A 23,651-nucleotide genomic window follows, 5' to 3' on the forward strand; every position below is an offset into this window, starting at 1 on the left:
TTATAAGGTTCGAAACTTTAAAGCATAAAACTAATCGAATAAATTCCATGAATTAGTACATTATAACATACACTTACGAAATTATACTTCCTTCGTCCCATAAAATTTCATTTTTGGACACTGCTCCACCACGAATTTAATTGTGATATCATGTAGTAATGATATTAAACAGAGAAAAACGAGGAAATAAATTTAGACATAAAGATTTAGGAACATGATGACCCACATAACCCACTTGGATACAAGAATAAAGTCTGGCAAACTTCAAATCAACACACACTGGAAAGTGTAAATAGTTGTTTGATGTATTTTTTCAAGATTCTTACATCTTTTATCTGAGATATATGGACACATACAAGGTATGAAAGAGGTACATTATTTTCCTGTTTATTTGGACAACTTACGACACATCTCCACAATTTTCCTGTTTCAGATAAAATACAGTATGCTGCATTATCAAAACATCCCAAAATATTAAAAATATTTATGAGTAATAAATTTTTTATACTTACCTTTACAGTGAATAGAAGAGTACCATCGGAAACTTGTTGGCCGGCAGAAACCCGAAGCCCACTGATGTAACCAGCACGAGTTGCCTTCACAACATGCTGCACGCGGAAGTTAACACGAATGGGATAAGGCATCGTAACGTAGGTGGAGGAAAGCTTCGCAGGAAATAACGACATACCTCCATTTTCATTGCTTCTAAGACAATTATCGGTTGCCCTTCTGGAACTTTATCCCCGTCCTTCACCAAAACTTTAACGACTAGACCAGCCATAGGAGCTGCAACGGAACCAGGAGGATGTGAGGATGCCTCTGTGGTGGGTCGGTGTTGATTGGATTCATCAATGTCAACGAGATCGTGTCTGTTTTTCCATCTGAAATGATGATGGCACGATCCATGCCAGATGTCGATGTGCTCGAACTGATCCTGTGAATGTGGGCGCAATTCATATTCTTGAATTAGTACAAAAGTGAAAAACGGATAGCATCAACAAAGGTGCAATGATAATCATGTAGCAAGAGATATCATGCTTGCTATAATGGTTATTGGCTCAAGACCTTCTGGTAAACAGCCATGCTGGCATTCGTGCTTAAACCATCATGTTCAACTCGAAAATCGTGGTTGCCCAAGTGCACTATGTTCAGCTCGAGATCAGGAAAACTGCTTCCTCCCGTCTGTAAAGGCATATTAATAGTTAAGATGCGGGTTTCTGAAATAAAAAGTGCAATATCTGAAGGAATCCAAAAGCAAAACAAAAATTGGCTCGAGAAGAGGAGACAACAAGAAAACCTCAATTAGATATTTCCCTTTCGGCATATGTGTGACATGTACAGGTACGGGTTTCGGGCCACCCTTGCTTGATTCATCTTCCCACTCAAGCTCCATTGTGCGTTTGGCAAAGTGATTCACTCGGAAAGGAGGATTAGCATACCATATAGAAAGACTACCTGCACAGATTACAGAATATGTATCAACAGATTCTGCTAATACAGCAGCTTCGATGCGTCTAGGGGGTTGAGTCCTAAATCGAATTACCAGGGGAAATTTCACTCATTGATGCATGCTCTTTTTCACAAAGACAAGCAGCAGCAATGGCTGCACTACGTGCAGCAGAATTGTACACTAGCTTAGTTGATAAATCATCATCGGGATCAACAAACAGATCATCTTTATGCAGCTCAATGAAATGGGTTTCAACTTCTCCTTTCTCAAAAGCTCCGTGATTTGCAAGCTTTGAGAGAAAATCAATATTGGTTGGCAGACCTGCAACCTAAGAAAAAGTAATCCATCTAGTAAATTAATTAAACCATTCACTGCAATTTAAAATTTATGCATCAAGAAAAACTAATCTGGTGATTAAATTATGAATTAGATGGCAGATCTCCTGTAGCTGTTCATATAATATAAAATTCATTGAGAGTCTAAAGAACCTTATCAATATTGCCAGTTCATACTACCTGAAACTTCGAAAGGCTGTCCCTCATTTTAATCAATGCACCTGTTCGATCTTCTCCCCACACTACAAGTTTAGCTATCATGGGATCATAATGCATGCTAACTGTATCTCCCTGCTCAACTCCAGTCTCCACCCTAACTGGTAATTGGAATTCACTAGATATAAGAAAAGATGTCTACAAAACAAGAAAAGTGCAAAATTCCACATCAAAAGAGAATGATATTCAAAACAACAAAAATAAAACAATGAAAGGAGGATTCTATTCGTCAAACAAGCTATAACATTTTGAAAAAAATCATCTAAACTGTATATTTCTCTTTTCGAGTCTATGGCCACCAAAACTATTAAAGTTTCTGCAAACATTTATGGAATATTAATATTCCTTAGATAATCTGGCTAAAGTGGAATTAGATGGAAACTAGCAGTATAATACTAGTTCAGGTGGCAATTGGAAAAAAATAATCTTTTGCATGGAAAATGCAAAAGAGAGGCAGAATTGAACAGAAATAAGCAATTTACCCAAAAGGAGATCAAATTAGTTAAAGATTTCCTTTATTACAGCCAACAGTTTCCCTGTGCATATTTGTTAGAAGGAAAATTTTGAGGTACGGCGTGCCCTTTCCTTTGATTTAGTCATCATTACTTTGTGTACCTTCTGATGAAGCTTGGACAGGATGATAATGATGAAGAATTCCAGTTGCTGGAAGAAATCCTTTTGGAACATTCTCAGCATATATTCGGGCTTCAAAAGCATGGCCTGTCACAAGAAAATCCTATAAAGAATCTTGAATAAACCCAAGGAGTGGGAAACGTTCAATTAAATTTCAATCCCAGGGTTTGGAGCAAAATAAGGTTAATCATTAGATTAAGTAACCATATCTTTACATGAGATGCAAAAAAAAAAAACTATATTAGGAGATGTCAACTATACAAGACAACAGTCAAGAACATAATACAAAACCCACGAAGGGTGAGAGATGTTTAGTGGAAACTTATACTCCTAAGAAACAACCTGTCAATAAATTTTTTTGACTCAAAATCAGAACATCCTGACTACGACATTTGCCTATTTCCAGGCATGCAATGACATAAATAAGAATGATAAGATTGGTAATGTTCAACAATTACACGTACTTATCCAGTAATCAATAAAAATTTGGATGATCTGAGTTTGGGAATAAAAGCCCTAAAATCTATATACTCTATACAATCTGAGATCCGATCTCAACTCAAGCTCTATATAAAAAGCTCAAAATCAACTCCAAAGCGCACACACAAACACAATGTAAACACGGTGAATTTAAAGCTCCCACATAGAAGATGTCTTACCTAACAAGGGCACCTCTGATTGACTAACTGGAAGAGGTTCTCCATTAGCAACACGTATTTGCCACTCCACGAGATCTTGACCAACAATCATCTCAGTAACTGGATGCTCAACCTGCAAGAAAGGGTGATATTTTTTTCTGCATTTAGAGGATATAGACATAGAATAAAAGAATAGATGGCCTGGAGTGATCTAATCACCTGGAGACGGGTGTTCATCTCCATAAAATAAAATTCTCCAGACAGAGTATCAACTATAAATTCAACAGTACCCGCACTATGATAATTCACTGCCTACAAAAATAAAGAGAAGACATTTATTATGAGGAGTCACAACAATAAAAGAGAGGTGATAATGGACATAGATTATATGGGTGAGCATAGTTCACCTTAGCTGCAGACACAGCTGCTTGTCCCAAGTGTGACCGAAAATCACCACTGATGTTCGGCTGCATATACAAAATTTGTCAAAGATCAGGAAGAAATCATTATGGTAACTCACTATTAGAAATAATGCAGCAAAGGTTGAAAGAGGAATTACAGCAGGAGCTTCTTCAATAATCTTTTGGTGTCTCCTCTGTACACTGCAATCTCTCTCATTTAGATGTACGATATTGCCATGTTTGTCCCCGAATATCTACAATTAGAAACATAGATAAAAGTACTGCTGTCCTCACTACCATGGCATTAAGTGGATTACATCTTTCAACCTGTCTTTGTATCAAATTCTGTGTTGAAATTTCCAAATAGTAACAATATGACCATTTCATCTCTTAAATCCCCTTACCAGTATATTGCAAGAGCTTCAGAAACAAAAGTTAACAGATGAAACGTTTTATATAGCCAACTGAATAATCAATGTCAAATGAATACCTGTACTTCTATATGCCTTGGTTTTGTAATATATTTCTCTAGCAGGATAGTGTTTATTCCAAAAGATGCTGCAGCTTCCCTTTGTGCTCCAATAAACGAATCAACAAAATCTTCAGGACTTTGTACAATCCTCATGCCCTAAAGTAGGCAAGAACCCAATAATGCTTCAAGGATATCAATGACATTGACCTAATTCAGGTTATAAATAGAAGGAACGACAAGAAACATAAAAAAGACAAAAAGATAAAATAATAGTATCATGATCAGAAAATAACCTAAGTGGCTAATTTTCCCAAATGTCACTTTTTCAGATTTCAAAATCATTTTCTATACACAATTCTCATTTTCAAAAATGAAACAACAACAAACTCATAAACTACATTGGAATCAATTGCAAACTGAATTAACAATGAAATGAACTCGTATAGTAAATATTACACAAAAAATGGTTCAAGCAAGTGTCAAAATCAATCTTGCATAGTTTGAGCACTTACTGCTCATTGAGTATACTTGCTAACTGTTCTCAGAATTAGTACAGTAAAACATGCCCAAACACGATGTGCCTCAGTTCCATGCAGTTGTTAGATTTACAAACATTAAAAAAACAGATTCCTACATGCTACTAGTTTTGAAAAAAGTATTCATATGATTAAAACAGAAATGCTATGACATTTACATCAACAATAATCATAGGCATAAGATCATAATAAGAAAGTAGCATCACCTTTCCTCCACCTCCATGTGTTGGCTTGATCAATATAGGATATCCAATCTTGTCGGCTTCTAACTTCATCAGATCAATATCTTGTTCATAGCCATGATACCCAGGCACAAGAGGTACTCCAGCAGCACCCATTATTCTCTTTGAAGCACTGGCAGGGAATAAGAAGAAGGTTAAGAAGCAATAGCTTTATCTCATTTTCTCCATAGCACATAATAATTAGGAACCTTTTGCACTTAATTTATCACATGCAACATCTACTGTGCCCTTTCTACCATATCTTAGATGTTCAAATACCAGTCAATCAAGATGAGGAGTAGAACATGTTTATCCTACCCCAACTGTATTTTTTCTTCAAGAGTCAAATTTATGTCAATAGAGCATAGGAAGTACAGTTTTGTGAGATAAGTCAGCTATCACACATAACTACTTGGCATTAACTAAATTTTTACGATGGAGGAGAACCAAATGGCATAAGAAAAGGAATGAACGGGGAGAAAGGAGATGAGAGAGAGGGGATAAAAGGAGTAGAATAATGAAGAAGAAAAGGGAGAAGTATGCAAAAAAAAGAAAGTAACTCAATACCCTGTTGTTTTACCTTTTATCACCCATGTCACGAATTGCAGATGCAGGAGGTCCAACAAATGTAATCCCCTCATCTTGACAAAGTTGAGCAAACTCAGAGCTTTCTGATAAGAAACCATAGCCAGGGTGGATAGCCTAACTATCACAAACAATACATCCCACTCAAAATGTGTCTCAAAAACTCCAAACAACCACACACATCAAAATACGTTATGCAATATACACCACCTTTGTACCCCTAATTTCATCAAAATGGACTCTAATTGACTATCCATGAAAACTTAGATATCCACTTTCACTCATTATTTTAAATTTTACTTACGTTTCAGAACATTTATCCTCAATGAGCATCATCTACACCTTCCTAGCACCAAAGTTACTTTATCCAATCTGACTTTCCACATAAATTGATACATCCAGTTTTACTCATCATTTCCAAATTTCACTCATGTTTTAGAACATTTAACTGCATAATTGGTGATTAATAAGTTACTTATCCAAGCGAAATTGATGCATCCAGTTTTACTCATCATTTCAAATTTTCACTCATGTTTTAGATCATTTAACTTCTATGAGCATCAATTGGTAATCACCAAGTTAATTTATCCAAGCTGACTTTCCACATAAAAAATTAACACGGAGAATCAACCAATCAGCACAGCGTACAACCTGCGCGCCAGTTCGGGAAGCGGCTTCGATGATGGCGGCAGCGCTCAAGTAGCTGAGACGAGCCGGCGGCGGTCCAATGCGAACGGCTTCGTCGGCCAATTTGACGTGCAAGCTCCGATCGTCGGCGTCGCTGTACACGGCGACGGTCCGAATCCCCAGGCGCTTCGCCGTTCGCATAATCCTGCACGCAATTTCGCCTCTGTTCGCGATTAGCAGCTTCTCGATTCTTCCAGTAGCTCGGTCGATTGAATTCGACGAGAATCCTCTCAGCCGGAGAGGTACCGGCCTGGTTCTTCTGCGGAGTAGAGAAGCTAAAGACGACATCGTTTCGTAGTTTATGCGTTTAAAGAGATGAATTTATAGTAAGAAGCTGCTGCTTTGCATTGCATTTATGAACGTTGATTTGTTAAATTTAATTCAAATAATGTTATACTATACTTATTTATACAGATATGGATAGATGAACAATGCAGGTGCAGCGATTGCGTGGCATGTCTATCATATTTTGCTTACAATTTGTTGACGAATAATTGGCCCAATGTCAATGTAAAAAGAGATATTTTTTATTCAAATCATAGCATGCTTTTAGATAGGTGAGAGTTAAATTCTAATTCATTTTTTTTTAAATTTTTATATAGAATACTCCCTCCGTTCCCTCATAGTTGAGGCGGAACTTTTCGGCACGGAGTTTAAGAAATGAATGTTGAGTGTGTTAAATAAATAGATACAAAAGTAAGAAAGAGAAAAAGATAGAGAGAATAAAGTAAAAAGTGAATAAAGTAGAGAGAATAAAGTAAGAGAGAGTAAAGTAAGAAAGAGGAAAAAATTATGGAAATGACTCAACTATGAAGGAACTTCCCAAAATGGAAAAATGACTCAACTATGAAGGAACGGAGGAAATAGTATTTTACGATTGTAGCACTAAAATATAATGACATCATCGTGTTCAAAACAATGTTGATTTCGTCATTTTGATTTAACCATGGTCGGATAATTGCAAATTAATACTCCCTCCATCCCATATTATTTGCACTTTTCATTTTAAATTGTAAATTTAAGCTTAATTTTTTTAGTATAATTAAATTAAAATTTTAAGTGTAACGTATTATTTAAATGCATTAATTTTAACTTTAAAGTTTAAACTATGAATAGTGTAAGGTGTCTATCAGGAGGTAATACTATATGTTAGCAATAAAAGGAAGCCCATTTTGAATACTCATGCTGTCGGCCCAATCCATTACCATCACCATCACCAAATTATATACGGTAGCATATTAATAAAAGGAAAAAACAATACTCTGAAATCGCAATTGACATGGAAAACCCTAATTTCCCGATTGGGGGAACAGAATCGGATCCGGATTCCGGTGCCTGTTGTAAACGGAAAAGAGGAGAGATTGATGATGTACCGAAAATCGATTTGGGTGGCGAAATTGCGAAAATCGATGATTCCTCCATGGGCGAGGGCGAGGAGAAGAAAACGAGGGAGGTAAGGGAATTCGAAGATAGATATGATATAATTTATCCCTACCAAAGAAGGTTGATGTTCGAAGACGAAGATTTTGATATGAGAGGTTATTTCTCAAGTGACGATGAGGAGATGCTCGAGGGTATGGAAAGAGCTCCTTACGACCGCAAGCCTGTTCTCGAATACATCTCTCAAGTCCGCAATAGCTTTGTAAGTATTTCATATGTAATTAAACTAGATTCAATCCAATTCTTGTTTAATTTGGATTTTTGAAGTAATTAATAGTATTATCTAGGGTTTTGATGTGGATGCGCATATCCCTTATTGGATGAGGCAAGGCATCTTTTATTTCATCCCAATTCGGTTGTCTCGTGCCGGCCCGGGCTATCGTGATTATGTGAACGATGCAGCCAACATTGCCATTCGCGAAATCAATCTTGACATGGTATGCTATTATTCTCTTGATATGTAATCAAATTTGTTACTAGTTTATTGATGAGTAGTGAATTGTGTTTTTAATTTGCAGAAAAACAAAACTAGTTTCGAGCTTGTGGAAGTAGCCAAGGCTGTGATCACGTACGCCCCATTCAATCTGCTGTTTTTGACTCTTGCTGTGAAAAGAGTTGAAGAAGCAAAAACAGAAACTATTCGAGCAATTGTCTATCATCCCGTATGTCAACCTTGGGAACTCCATCAGTGGATGCTCGTCAAACCAGATGCAGCCGAGGCTTGATTGTTTTATCTATCTTGGTATCCATCCATGTGTTTACTTATGCTACTATTAGACAAATTGATACTATGATGTACTAGAACATGTTTTAGGTTGCTTGGCTACTAGTACTATGTTTTTATCGGATTAGATATCTTGAACAACTGATATGTTATGTATCAACAATCCTCCTCCTCCTTAGCAGGATCGGAAGCTTGTGAGTGTTCTATTTATGCCACTGTGTGTTTAATTACCTATGTAAATATACTCGAATATTAGATGTGTTTTTCAAATTTACTTTCAGTAAGGAAAACATTTTTTTAGAATTTTGATTCCTTTTTCTATTAGGATCAATTTTTTAGGTCTATAAATACAAATTATTTAGTTGGTTGGATTTTTATTCAGTTCTAAAGTTTGAGGATATAACACTTCCAAGATTTCTCAAAACACACGTCGTATCAACAATGAATGAAATAAAACATGATATAAAAAGGGATCATCACATTGCAGATGATTTCATTCATCAATCATATAAGGAAATATAACAGCTGAAGCAATTGAATAAAATTTCTTTATAACTGAGTATCATTTGCAGTCACTTCCACTGAATAGCACAGTTGCAATAACTAAACCAAAATGATTTTTCTTACTCAGTTAAGGCAAGCTCAACAGTATTCTGGATTCTCAATTATTTCTTGAGGAATAGGTTTATGTTTATCATGCATGGAAGTACAAATTATACCGGTCCAAGGCACGGCAAATCATTTCAATATAAGATCCCCACACAAGACACAGTCAATTTGCTGCTTGGAGAATTATCTCAGACCACTAACCAAGCAAACACACAAAATGAGTTGGAAGAATAATGAACTCTGTCCATCACTAATGACACCTCTTTCCACACTCATATGAGGGTGGCAAAATGCAGGTAAACAACCTTAATTCATCAAGCTAGCATCTCAACGAACATATTATCTACTAGCACCATAGTTCCCAAAATCACAGACCTAACCTAAAATGCTGCAGATGTTGTTCTTCATTATTGTTTACATTAATTTCCAACTATTTATGCTAAGCTAAGTATACTGCAATTCGATACTAATACTCATCTATAGGCACTACTGGACAATCAGTCAAGTATTCAACAATAGTGCCACTAAACTATCCAACAATAGAAACCAGCAATTGATATTGAAGCAAAGTGAGTAGAAATGAATTCAAATAGAACTTGAGCAGATTGAAAAAATCAACAAACAAAATAGTAGACTATTTAACACATCGGAACCAATTAAAATACACCAATTAATCGTGGTGGCGTTTTCAAACCAGAGATGGTGTCACACCTCCCCACTGTCTACAAAAATGACAATATTAGGATGGCACTTGAGCGCCAAGATACTAACACAGGCTACTGAAATGGCATATCTTGTCTCCCAAATGCTCAAATTAGCCTACATAGCCCTCAACTTTGGGTAATCTTCCATAGCAAATGGACTCTTAGAAGTATCACAATATATAAAGAAGTATCACAATACATAAAGCAGACAACTAATATGCAACTAACGATTTCAGTTAGATATAGAAAGGCTGATAACATAGCATATTAAGCGAAGCTGCATGTTTTGCAGACAAAAGATAATTTGAAGCAAGGTCTCCCCTTTGCATTTTGCAAGCAACCCCCGAAATTTGTCCTAACACAATTCGAGAATATATAGTGCATAATATAACAATCGAGCAAAATAAGGGACATTAGTTTTAATCAGACGCTTCAGCTTCAATCTCACCAACTCTCTTTGCAACATGAGCTAAAAACATCAGCATAGAAGTGCTTTCAACCTTCACAAGTTTTGCTAATCTGCAAATGTTGTTTCATTCACAAATAAAAAAAAACAAAGTTAGACCAATATAAAAAAAGACAAATATATATGAAAAACAAATAGCAAAAAAGTTAACTTTAACCAAGTTGTCACCTTTTCTTTTCTTCCTTGAAGTTGAACTAGGACTCTCATTTTCCTCTGGAACGAACATACGGCCAAGTAAATCTCTTGAGATTTTGCAGTATCCCTTGTAACCCCAACTGCGGCCGTATGTATTTTGACAAATATAGTACTTGTCTTCGCCCTCCTGTCCATAACCAACAAGGGTTATGGCATGACGCGCCACATCTACTTCCGCCAAAGGCTCGGTTACGTCATGAACTGGTGCATCCGACACCGATACAGGTACCGGTTTCAAAATATCCTAACAATTAATATCAATATAAATTAATAATGTTTTTAAATATTTTATCAATTAATAAACTAAAAATTGAAATGTAGAAAAAAAAGTAATTCATACCTCACTACAACACCTTATGAATTCCGGTGTAAATAAAACAGAACTAGCCACTGGTTGCTTATGCAGCATGCGTTCAACGTCATCATGGGTCTTCAGCCTTACAAAGTTTTTAATCCGAATCTTTTCATGCTATTCAATCAGCCAATGATTAAAATATCAATATAAAGAGTTTTTGTTTATAAAATGTTATGTAATACAAATTACTCACATCTTTGACTTCATATTCCCCCACCTTCACAATACCATCCCAGTCGCCATTAGGAGGTTCATATCTTGAAGAACTTGGGTGACCCACCCACGGATAAAGTGCCTCAGGGGATAAGCCATGTTTCTTGACATAGCCAAATGAGTTAACAAAATTACATGGAAACCCTTTCAAAGGGACATCAAATGAACCTGATTCTGCAACAAGTCTTGGACGCTTGAAACGATGAATATAGTCCATGAACTCTTGAACTGCTCCAAGACAAGAGGCTTTCTTATTTGCGACCTCTTCACCATACATCGTTGCCGTGACGACGAATGCATAACACATGTATGACAATTAACAACGAAAAAAAAACTAACAATTTATAAACATTAAGGCAATGCTAATAAGTAAAGAATCTAATTTTAAATTTTACTTGTGTTTCCTTGATTTCGGACTGGGAGAATGCAGGCGGGATTTGTCATCAGCAAACAACTCTCTGCCTAAATTAATAAAAATTAATTAATAAGATTGTGGCATACAAAAAAATAACACTACAAAAAATGTGTACCTCTTTAAAGAATGGAATATTCTCTATATTAGGGTCACTTAATACATCACCTCCCGATATTTCTGAAAAAATAGAACAAAAAAAAGAAAAGTTAGAGAATTATGATATAGGCAAAGACTATCTAATTATTAATATAAAAAAGATGAACAAACAAAATGAAAAGTTAGAGAATTATGATATAGAAATCAGAGGCATTCTTCACTCGATCTTTACTCAAAAGTAATTATATCTCCATCTCACACACGCACACGCGCACACACAAGCTGAAGTATTGCAGTGTTATGTGATGCATTCTATTTACTTGATTCTCTATGAATAGGAAATAAACGAGAGATGAAGATAGGGCTTTAGCTACTGGAATGTTATATGGAAAGTCAAGGTCTGAAATTGATGATAAATTGCAGTTTTTCTTTTAGTTATAACTGACAGAAATTTTTTCTTGTGCTTTGGAAATAATGGGATCGTGTTATATGTGGAGCATTTTGCTGGAATCTGATGCGGAAAGATGTTATAAGCTCAAATGGTAGAGAAATTGGAGTGTCATGTCTAGGATATCAAATTATATGTGATGCATTCTATTTATTCCATGTGATTAGGAAAGGAAAGAGGGATGGGAAGATAAGGCCTTAGATATTGGAACAATGTATGGAAATCCGAGAGTCGATTTGACCATTTTGATGATAAATTGCATCTTTTCTTTTAGTTATAATTGTCAGAAAATTTCTTTTGTGCTTTGGAAATAATGGAATCGAGTTAAATGTGGAGCATTTTGCTGGGATTTAGATGTGGAAAGATAAGTTATAAGCTCAAATGGTAGAGAAATTGGAGTTTCATTTCTAGGATATCAATTTATGTGTTATGCGATGCATTCTGTTTTTTTGTGTGATTAGGAAAGGAAAGAGAGAGGGAAAGATAGGGACTTAGCTATTGGAAAGATGTATGGAAATTGAAAAGTGGATTTAACCATTTTGATGATAACCTTTTAGTAATAGTTCGCAGAAAATAATGGAATCATGATATATGTGGAGCAATTAGCTAGCCTTATACTCTAAACCGGGGAGTAGAATTTAGATGTGGAAAGATAAGTTATAAGCGCAAACGGTAGAGAAATAGGAGTTTCATCTCTAGGATATCAATTAATGTAAAAGTGGTGATGTTAATAAGAAAACATCATGGGAATCGTGTTGACACTATTCTGGGAGCTGGTTTTGTTGTAATTGGTACCCTAATAAGTTGCTGAAAGTACCATATTTCAGATGAGCAAGTGTGTTAGGATATGCTAAGCATGATTGTGAAAGAGTGTACACATATCTTGATGATTCAGATTATGGACAATGAGTCACTAATCTAGTTAAAGAATGTGAGTGATAATGCTTGTAAGTTTGCTCTTCCGTAATGGTTGTGTAAAGGTATGGGAGAACTGGGATGAAAATGAAGTTAGTGCAATGGTTAAGTATCATAGACATGGATGCGGAAATCTCAGGTAAACTGTGCTAAAAAAAGAATGATGTAACTGGGACAGAGAGTTATATGAATCTACTGACTTCTTTGTGTTTCTAAAATGTGCTAAAATGTTGACTCCATTTAACTCAAACATGTATCAACTATCTCTTAAAATGTGCTAAAATGCTGACTTAGGAAATTCAGCAAACAACTAGTAGGCAATTTATATTTCAACAAAAAAAAACATGATTGAGCAAGACCAGATGACACCAACTCGATTTAGGGTGTATAATTAGTGATTTATAATCATAATTACTAGTTAGAGCTAGCTAATCACATAAATGAAGAATTATAAGACAAATAAAAGAAAAGGAATAGTTACTAACCAATGCTTGTGGACATGATTCTTCAAACTTCCTACAACTTGAACAAGGGTTTACTTTTTGAAGATGATTTTTCTTTTTGAAGGATTTGCTAGCTAGATAACTACATGAAATATTAACCCTATAATATTTACATGTGTGGAACCAGGAGAAAGATGCAAAAGATGCAGGGATGGGTTCTAAGGGTGTGGAATCAGGTGGGGAAATGGACTTTTTCTAGGGGTAAGTTCTATGTAAGGGTGTGAAACTAGGAGGGGGAAGGGTTTTTGTTTTGCTGGTGGGTTCTATGTAAGCTAGGAGGGGGAAGGGTTTTTTTTCCAAGTGTATTCTATGTTAAGCTAGGAGGGAGGAGGGAAGGGTTTTTACTTGCATTGCACTAACCTTTTAAGTTTTTAATACTGAATGAATTATTAAGTGTTCCCTTGTACTAATACTAACTTTATTCTATTAGTATGAGTTATTAAGTGTTCCCTTATTAAACTTAAAATGATAAGTTTATTACACTAAGGCTGCATTCGGTATCATGTAAATGGGACTGCAGAATTGGAATTGGAGCGGCTCCAATTCCAAATTTAATGTTTGGTGCCACAAATATTTTGATTTAAAATTGAATTATGTTAACTCAGCAAGACTAACACTCTTTAATTATCTCACACACTCACAGCATGAACAATCGCACACACAAACACACAGAACACACACACTGATTTCTTGATGAAAATGTAGAGAAGATTTTCTTGGAGAAAGGGTATTCTCTTTATTGACTGATTTCTAACTCTACAAGATACAAGGGCTGAGCTATTTAAGCTGGCATAAGAGTGGTAACTGCCACTAACTAACTTGAAACAAGAAAACAAGAATCAGAGCTAATAACTGCTCTCTCATAACAGAATAACTAACTCCTAACGGCTAGTTTCTAGTCTTGATTTCTGCTTCCATTCTTTAACTCTTCTAGAACTAAGATCTGAATGTGCACTCATTCTTACAAATTACAATTCCAATTGCCTCAAATTCCACATCAAAAGTAGATAATTGGAATTCCAAATAGTTATAAAATTGGACACATTCACATTCACATACTACACACAAATACACTACACACTATACACATTTCACATCTATTAGTATGTCATTTACCAAGCAAATGATTTGGAATTGAATTATAATTCAATTATTTCAAATTCAATTCCATATAATTCTAATTCCAATTCAATTTCAATTTCGTGTCATGAATTGTTTAACTTGTAATTCCAATTCAGTTTCAATTCTGTGTACCGAACGGACCCTTATTACTCATTCCTTAACTTCCATTCAATTCCGTATAATTCTAATTCCAATTCAGTGTCAATTTCGTGTACTGAACGGGCCCTAATTACTCATTGTTTAACTTGTAATTCCAATTCAATTTCAATTGTGTATCGAAGGGACCCTAATTACTCATTCCTTAACTTCCATGACAATTCAATTTCAATTCCGTGAGAGAACGGACCCTAATTACTCATATCTTAACCTGTGTGTCTAGGACACATATAAGTTAATTCTAGTAAAATAATTATATATAACTTGTAATGCGTAAAATCAACTCAAAGAGGCACGGCAAATCATGAAATGACAAACAAGAAAACAAAGAAATCTGAAACATTACCACATTAAAAAGAGGTTGGGTATATATTACTCGAAACAGAACAACTTTAGTCCAATTCAATCCAGTTGAATAGCATCCATGGCAAAGGAGCACATCGTAGCTCTCCCCGGCGCTCGACCGCCAATCCATATCACCAATTTCTCCTATCATCTATGGAGCAGATATCAATCGGGAACCAGATCAATTCAATTCGTATGGATGATACGAACCAAAGGAATTCAATTCAGTTGGTATGGATAGATGAATTACCTCAATTCGTATGGATACAAGTGTAAGGAGCTCTCTGTTTTTGTATGATTGGGTTCGAACGAGCAACCAAATGCTCTGAATCTGGGAATTGAGTGAGAGACAGAGAGGCGTGGTTGGAGAGAGAGCAATTTTTTTTCATTATTCGTTTCCTAGTCTCGAGGCACTATTATCTCCGCATTGAAATAGTCAACTGAAAATATATATTAGAAATACTTAACCGTTACCTGTTTTATTTCCATAACTAGTATACGTGTATTTCTAATATAATGGCGGCTTTCAAATCAAACACTAATATTTACCTAATTTCAGTAATATATTTCACCAATTTTTATGTTTTTTAAAACTTGTATCGATTTCAACCACGATATCGTATATTTAGTGACTCTTCAAGCATAAAATACTTGATGCGTGTGATTGTTAATTACTACTACTGTTTTCTTTTTCTTTTTTGTTTATTTCGATTTTGTGACAATAGGTTTCCTCCAACATCTCTCCCTAAAAATGTTGCTCACAAAATTAAAAATAATGCCTTAACAACTGAATCGATTAATAATTGAACATAACATTTATTAGCTTAAAAATTGGAACAATTCAATTATTGATGAAAAAAAATCACAATATTTGATTTCCAAGGTTAGAAGTAATTTGGCAACTTCATGTTTAATAAACTATATCCAATTTTCCAGCATAAACAATGCACCTCACTATCTAGCAATATTACAGTTATGTATCTTTCCTACTTAATATTTTCAAGTAGCAAGGCTTCCCTGCACTTAGTGTGTACCAGTCGTATTGCAATGAAGCAAATAGTACCATTTAGGTGGCATGTGTCTTTGATATATCATGAAATGCAGCTGTAATATTTTAAAGAACAAAGTAGTTGTTCAGGATTTATTACCATAGCTGGTTAAACTGGAGGATTTCTCCAAACAAGGTAGTTGACTCCAGTAAACATACATAGAATTAGCACTTATCTGGATAGTAGCATATAGTACTAAATTACTACATCTCGAACTAGAGGATCATCAGCTTCCTAAAAAACAAATCATACAGTCTGTTGAGAAGAATTTGGTATCCATTTGACTTTATATCAAGACATCGTAAATCATTTTAGGCTATGATGTGCTATTGCATTCAGAGTAGGAGAACATTTTTAAATATACAGAGATTGCCAGAGATGACACACCTCTTCAACTCATCTTTCAAAACAGCAATTGCAACACCAAAATTTGGTTGTACATTGGACATGCTTTGGCAAAGCAACATAAAAAATGGGTATATTGTAAATGCAAAATTTAAGAAAGCAGTATTTGTAATTACAACAATTGCAGAATAGTATGAATATTGGCAATTAGGCTAAACAATGATCAAACTAGAGAGACAAGAAGAATAATTATGTCTCTTAACTTGCTGTCGAATATTTCATACACAATTCACTCATTATTCTCATTTGTAGTTACTCAGTAGCAGACGTCCCCAAAATTCCCTGCATTCTATTTATAAGAAACTACTAAAGACTCTTATATAACTTGATTCAACTCTAACAGATAAATACCAGACTCTTACTCCAACAAAGACTCCTTATGATAATAAAAACTAGTAATAACTAGCTAGATATAAACATGCCAAATAACTAAGGATACACAGTGAGTGCAGTGCAGGGCAGGGAATGTACTCCATTAGTGCAGCAAAGTCCTCTATCAATTACTCACTGTATTTTGGTTTTGCACACGAACTTAAACATTTTGATGGCAGTTGATGTGGCTTGTAACAATTAGACGGGAAATAACAATGAATTATGCAACCCAAAAAATTGATTTACTAGCAGTCAAAAGTTCTTCAAGAATTTCTGGTAGGATTCCCTGAAGTTAAGTGAGGAAGAGGTAAAGAAGAATTTGCACATTACCGAACTGATCATAAATAAGGAGATTTTGGGGATGCATAAACTACCTTCTGTAACATGATAGCACAAATGTATCACCCGATGGAGTTTTATTTATACACTCTGGTGGAAGATTAAGTTTCCGGGCCTCTTCTGGGGTTGCCTAATAATATTCATTAGGACATCCTAAGCATACTGGATTTAGCGCCTTCATACTAGATTGCACAGTTAATCTAGCTCATACATGCAAATTGGTCAAGGCTCAGATTCATCCATAGCACATTATATCAAATAACATGAGATTTATGCGCCTATGTTCTAATGACGCATGTTAGCAACATAGTAAACATATTCACATGACTCCATAAGAAGTAAAAGTACTTAGTCCCCACCTTCCCCGGACAAATCACTGCTAATGTTTAGATATAAACACATTCTGGCAACATTATGCTGTGGCACGCTTGCCATAAGCAGTTTGTATAAAATGGACTCGGCATCTTCCCTAACATATCCTGCCTGAAAAATGAGATGTACTTTTGTAAGCATAAAGACACAACAAAACATGATTTACAATCAAACAGTTGGATCGTGTTGTAATTGGAAGAGTTGTTGGCTTGTAAAGGGGAAATCCTCTTCATAACAACATCAAAAGATTTAATTTTTCTTTATGGGAAACATTCTGTCAGTCCAAAGTTTGGCCAGCAGGTCTGTTACCATCTGCATTCGCAACAGGCCTAGCTTGCAAGGTATAGCATAACATCAGATATTCATATGCCAACATAACAAAAATCAGTAACATACTGGACAAAATTCATAAACATTTGATCCAAAAACCTGAAAGCCACCTAGTCTTCACAGAAGAGAAGTATTGTAATGTAAAATATCTAAATGGAACATACTTCCAAGTTGAGAAGCCATGGACCTTTTTAGCTCTCTCCTGGCCAATCACTAACTTTTCCAGGCATCTCCTTTGGGGTTGGAAAATTCGACCTCTAAACTTGTCTTTCTGGCCTTGTCCAAACCCTCCACCCGAGCCAAAATTGCAGGCGCGAGTAACCCCAGTTGAATGAATTTGACCCCACGATCCCATCACCACCTCATATAAAGAGAATGCATTTCGTGTCAATCACAAGAAAACATAGAGAGATCTAAAACTATAATCTAGCTCATACATGCAAATTCGTTAAGGCTCAGATTCGTTAAATTCTATCAACTGCATCCTTATAAGGAGCTTCATTTAAGGACTAAAATTACATAACAAAAACCAAGGAATACCAGAAAGACAAAAGGAAAGTTGCTAAAATTCATGATGCTAAAAAGTGCAAAAGGTATGAGGACCAAGATCCAATTGCTGGCAAAAATATGTTGTTCCATCTATCACCACCCATGTGAAAATCAATTTTATGCATGCACTACTCACTCCAGAAGACCAAAACGTACACACACAACCAGAGCAAATGGATCTTTACCATTCTATGGTTCATTAGATTTATTGCAGAAAACGCATCAAGAAACCATGCAGTTTGAGGTTCAATATATTTGATATCTGAAGAGAAGGGGGAGAAAAATAACAACAATAACAAAAAGTAAAATTTATAGATTATGTTTACCTTTATGGTGCAGTTAAAAATAGATCTTCAAGATCATTTTCCCGAAGAACTCCGTCCTATAAAAGCACAAAGGAAGAAACAGGCATAAAGATAGCAGTATCGAATGTTTGATAGTCTATTGGATGAATTTGACCATCTTTAAATTAGTCAAGAAAAAGCAAGAGAATAAAACATTTAATAATATCAACCTAATAAAACAATGATGTTGAAAGCTAAAAACAAAACAAATTTTATGTTGGTGTCTAGCTAGCTTGCTATTTTAAGCTCATGATTATGTTCTTAAGAAATGATCAAGTGAGTCCTCAGTTGTAAATGTACGTACTACTACTGAATGTAATGCAATTGAAAGCTCTAATGAATGCAAAAGCTCCAACTCCAATAGCAATGCCCTAAAACTCCATAATATAAACACGGTGTAGAAGTTATCATAAATTTCCAACTTACTTGTCATTTAGGAGGCATCATCATTAGTTTTCCTCTTTATAAAAAAAGGAACAGTACTGGATTGGTTTTACAAAATTTAACAGCATAACATATACAATATGTCCCACCAGCCACCAGGAGGTCAGAGCTTGTAACACTAATAGTCAGTTTTTTGGACTAGTGATTAAAACAATAGGCAAATAAACGCAATTATGAGCCAGAAAAAAATTATCTTCAAGAAATAATACTCTTCAACTTGTTCTTTTGTGATTCTTCCTTTTCCGTTTTCAGTAGATAGGTATATTTGTTTGATTTATGGTTCAAATATTCTTATTCCAGCAACGCAACGATTAAGCGTAACGTATCTCAGATAAATGGCATGAGCAGCACCCAAGCATCAAAACAAGACTAAACAAGCACATCAGTAATTATATAGAGAGACGTTCTGTTAATTCAAAGAAATATGCTCAATGAATAGAGACACGCCTGACAATCACTATCCCCAAGTTTTAGCACATAACTTTCTCAAAAGAGTCCATGTGGTTTCAATTCGTCCTTTCTCTATAAAATGAGTGTGAAGAAAAACAAACCTTCACCCCTTCAACCAACTTGTCTCACCCAAGTAAAAGAAATTAGATAGAGTTAAAGAAATGCGAAGTAGAAACTTTATCATCAAGTTTTAGATAAGAAGAAAAATAAAAAATACCCGAAATTCATTTAGCTCGTCATCCATATCAAGATCACAAAGAAGAATATCCTTTGCGCTCTCATGCATCATGGTCTTAAACCTTGGGTTTCTTGCTGTAGTAGAACACTTCTTGGATCTAAAACAATTTATAAAGACCTCAGTTATCTGAAAATTCTCGTTTATCAAGGGAATTTCAAATGAACGCCATAAAACAGGTTACACATTATCTCATATTAGCTGCCGATAGTGGCGGACGCAAGAATTTTATATTGGGGGGTCCAAACTACGGTTAATTTTAGTATCAACGTCGAAAGAAAAAAATCCCGACATGAACAATATAAAGTTGAGAGAAATGTTGATAATGATGAATAAATAATTTGAGATTATATAAGCAATCTAAATTAAAAATACATACAACAACATTGTCATCATCGAAATAATTAAAAAATAATTTTTCTAATCAAAATTAAAATAATTTACTAAAAGTAGTATTTTTTTGTGGGGCTAAATAATTATTAATTTTTTATTCTTAGATTATAAAATCTACATAAATGAGAAAATAACAAAAGTTATACTCTAAAATTAGTAATGTGAAAGAAAATAAACAAAAATTGTACAAACTTACTAGTATGAGAAAATTTAAAAAGTACAAATAATGCATAAATGTGAACGCATGCCAATTAGAAAAAACTGCTTCTGGTATGGGAAAATTTAAAATTATAATTGAAAATCCACAAATTAAAAACATACAAAAATGAAGAGGAAGTATTTGTAAAATTATAATTGAAAATCCATAAATTAAAAACATTTCTGTATGGAAAAATTTAAAATTATAATTGAAATTCCACAAATTAAAAACATACAGAAATGAAGAGGAAGTATTTGTAAAATTATAATTGAAAATCCACAAATTAAAATATACAGAAATGAAGAGGAAGTACTTGTGACCCGCTAGGAGTCGGAACCTAGAGTCGCAGGGATATTTGCCTAACTCAGAAACCAACTGCACTAGACACTATTATGATGAATTAAATATAAACATATTATATATAGTGAAAACTCAAATTGTTGGGGGTTCCAATGAACACCATGCCTCCATGTAAGTCCGCCACTGGCTGCCGATAAGGTGAAGACACTATATAACTCTAAGAAAACTATGACAAGAGCAGAGTTCTTGAGCAAAGATAGAAGAATCAAGCCTCGGTCGGGTCTGGTTTAACCCTCCATTGATAAGTTTCAGAGACGGATTGGAGTGAGTAATAATTCTTTGAGAAATTGAAGAACAAATTGAGCATGAAAAACACACAATGGGAAGACATGGGCTCTGCCTCAAAATGGGCTTCAAAATCACAATTCTTTGACTCCTTTGGTGCTTTAATACTCCAAAGAAGTTGTGAAGCTAAAACTTAGGTGATAAATTTCTCCTTTATTCCTAAAAATAAAAAAAAGGCTTAGCTTCCCCGCATTTTGAGCTAAAATCATTGATCTACTACTAGTACAACATATGGTTTGTTATTACATGTTTTAATATCAATCAAAATCGTTACACTGTATTGGACTTTTTCCAACATAAAATGCTGAAAAATAAACAAGAATACTCATATATCTCTAAAAAATCATGTCAAAATTTCACAATTTTTAAAACTTCAATCCCATAATCATTAAATTGTATTGAGATTTTCCCAACATAAATGTGCTGGAAAAAGAAAGAAAAAAGAACTCATATATCTTTTGAAAACCGTTTCAAAACTTGACGTTTAATTAAACACATGTCCAGAAACAAACAAGATTCCTAATAAGGTAGAAGCGATGACATAATTAATATTCAACATAAGTAGTACTACTACTAGTTCCCTAAACCCTTCATTCCTCTTATGATAATTTTGGTATTTATAGGTATTTAATTTACGTTAGGCTATATTGGGAAATGGTTGATCGGTTCCATTAACAGATTTACCTAAACGAAACTGTTTGAGGTGGGTTTGGTGTTGAATTTGGTTAAGCCAAAGAACTGATGTCTTCATAATGGATATAACAAAAATATATAAATATAAAAAAGTATCAAACTCGATTATTGTGTTACGGTAGCAAATAAGCATTGAAAAGGTCTACAATTTGCCACATGTAATTTTCGTTTTTATTATTAAAATAAAAAAAAAGATAAAAAAAACTCCAAATTAGGGTTTTGGATGAAAATGTCAATATAGTGTTTCGAAAATATCAACACAATGCTTTGAGAATGTCAACACAATGCTTTAAGAATGTTAACTCATTGCTTATATTGACATATTTTATATAGTATGTTGACATTTCTGCTTGTACGAAAAAATTAAAAAATTTTGAATTTTTTTAAAAAAATTTTGACGTCGGAACAATTGCATGTAGGATATCGTTGGAATCCTTATGAAATTATCTTTAATTTGATATATGTTATATGAATTTAAAGTTTTGGGATTTCTTTTAAAAGTTAGTTATAACTAAACATGTAGTTAATTGACATTAATACCCCTATTGATATTTTTTGGAATTAATCCTATGACCTTATTGACGTTTTTCGTTGATCGTATTGACATTTAGGGATTAATGATCTAAGCCCTTAATTTGAATATCTAATGGCTATTATTTAATTGTAGTTAGCAATTAAGTTATGAGTTAACAATATAACACTCCCTTTGTGATAAAAATATTAATTAAGTATCTAAATATTAACTCAAAAATTAATTACACTAGTATCACGCCTGTGCTATGCACAGATTAATATATTTTTAAAATATTAATTTTTACTTTTAAATTAATTAAATAAATTATAATCAATATTAATAATGAAAAATATGAGTAACAATTTTAGTTATATGAGAATCAAAATTTTATACAAATCAACATTGAAGTATAATAAATTTGAAACAAATCGCATAATATAATGTTTAAACATTAAATTAAGGAGTAGGAAGATAAAAATCTATCACAATAAAGAATTAAACACAATGAATAATTACTCATCATTTTTAAAACTTTTTTATACACTACATTAACTTTAAAATCTCATCATTATAAAATAAAACCATTAATTCTTCACAATTCGTCACACTAAACAGAACCCATAGGTAAAATAACTCGTTTGTCATCTTTAAAGTCGTCCGCCTCACCTAGAACTACAATAAAATAAGGAACAAAATCAATTTTCAATGCACAAAACCAATAATCAATATGTATTAAAACGATCATCTATAGAGCAAAGCATTAGATTAGACCAATGAAAGTACACAATCGAACAATTCACACCACATGCATTCAATGAAAGGACAAAAAATTATTTTTATTTGTAATTCTAATCAAATTTAAATGACATAGTAAAACCTCCCACTCACTCCACTTAATCACACATGACATAGTAAAATAAACGTGATCACCCCAACGTACATTATCCCAAAATAAAGAGATGATGGAAAGGAGTTAAGTGATTACCATGAAATAAAGGAATGGGTAGAGAGATGATATTGTTAGAGCTGGAACAGAAAAAGAAGGTTAAATTCGTTCTTCGAAAACAATACTTTAAAAGGAAAGTTTCCATTATTCCACAACAATTGTTTGAGGTTTTGTACTCTCCTTGATTCAAACTACTACTACTACTACTCATGATGATGAATTAACACAAATAGGCGCAAATTTAAATGACGTAGTAAAACCTCCTACTCACTCCACTTAATCATACATGATATAGTAAAATCTCTCACTCACTCTACTTAATTACACGTTTAATGGTCTTTAAATTATATATATTTAATTTATTATAATTTTTAAAATTAAATGGCAATCTTGTAAATTTCTCCAAAACTCCCCTTTTATATATTGTTTAATATAAATTTTTAAATTAAATGGCAATCCTGTAAATTTCTCAAAAACTCTCCTTTTATCTAC

General features: G+C 34.1%; 4 protein-coding genes across 6 annotated transcripts; 1 reads left to right on the top strand and 3 right to left on the bottom strand.

Annotated features, from left to right (window-relative positions):
- Positions 1-164: 164 nt before the first annotated feature.
- LOC125222038 (methylcrotonoyl-CoA carboxylase subunit alpha, mitochondrial) lies at positions 165-6,530 on the bottom strand. Of its 2 annotated transcripts, none has more exons than XM_048124432.1 (16): positions 6,139-6,530; positions 5,483-5,604; positions 4,888-5,035; positions 4,164-4,301; positions 3,832-3,927; positions 3,680-3,739; positions 3,492-3,584; positions 3,294-3,405; positions 2,617-2,721; positions 1,966-2,102; positions 1,544-1,778; positions 1,298-1,455; positions 1,066-1,182; positions 689-934; positions 513-608; positions 165-424 (listed from the first exon to the last, which is right to left on the bottom strand). In XM_048124432.1, exons 1-16 carry the CDS (start codon positions 6,460-6,462, stop codon positions 401-403), a joined length of 2,211 nt encoding a protein of 736 aa, XP_047980389.1. In that variant the 5' UTR covers positions 6,463-6,530; the 3' UTR covers positions 165-400. The 2 variants fall into 2 exon arrangements, with proteins under 2 accessions (XP_047980389.1, XP_047980391.1); XM_048124434.1 differs by having other exon boundaries at positions 5,483-5,608; positions 6,139-6,269.
- An 875-nt stretch (positions 6,531-7,405) lies between these two features.
- LOC125218250 lies at positions 7,406-8,568 on the top strand. The gene is made up of 3 exons (XM_048119887.1): positions 7,406-7,816; positions 7,902-8,051; positions 8,133-8,568. Exons 1-3 carry the CDS (start codon positions 7,454-7,456, stop codon positions 8,337-8,339), a joined length of 720 nt encoding a protein of 239 aa, XP_047975844.1. The 5' UTR covers positions 7,406-7,453; the 3' UTR covers positions 8,340-8,568.
- Positions 8,569-9,791: 1,223 nt separating this feature from the next.
- On the bottom strand, positions 9,792-11,338 carry LOC125224022 (testin-2-like). The gene is made up of 5 exons (XM_048127361.1): positions 11,276-11,338; positions 10,861-11,185; positions 10,653-10,781; positions 10,286-10,556; positions 9,792-10,170 (listed from the first exon to the last, which is right to left on the bottom strand). Exons 2-5 carry the CDS (start codon positions 11,155-11,157, stop codon positions 10,166-10,168), a joined length of 702 nt encoding a protein of 233 aa, XP_047983318.1. The 5' UTR covers positions 11,158-11,185; positions 11,276-11,338; the 3' UTR covers positions 9,792-10,165.
- Positions 11,339-17,350: 6,012 nt separating this feature from the next.
- On the bottom strand, positions 17,351-19,874 carry LOC125217924. 2 transcript variants are annotated; one of them, XM_048119499.1, is made up of 3 exons: positions 18,482-18,578; positions 17,935-18,108; positions 17,351-17,528 (listed from the first exon to the last, which is right to left on the bottom strand). In XM_048119499.1, exons 1-3 carry the CDS (start codon positions 18,494-18,496, stop codon positions 17,394-17,396), a joined length of 324 nt encoding a protein of 107 aa, XP_047975456.1. In that variant the 5' UTR covers positions 18,497-18,578; the 3' UTR covers positions 17,351-17,393. The 2 variants fall into 2 exon arrangements, 1 of the variants encoding a protein (XP_047975456.1); XR_007175839.1 differs by lacking the exons at positions 17,351-17,528; positions 18,482-18,578 and adding exons at positions 18,623-18,678; positions 19,752-19,874 and having other exon boundaries at positions 17,656-18,108.
- Between the last annotated feature and the right edge of the window lie 3,777 nt (positions 19,875-23,651).

This window comes from Salvia hispanica, chromosome 4 (assembly GCF_023119035.1).
Source record: "Salvia hispanica cultivar TCC Black 2014 chromosome 4, UniMelb_Shisp_WGS_1.0, whole genome shotgun sequence".
In the NCBI taxonomy this organism is placed as follows: domain Eukaryota; kingdom Viridiplantae; phylum Streptophyta; class Magnoliopsida; order Lamiales; family Lamiaceae; genus Salvia; species Salvia hispanica.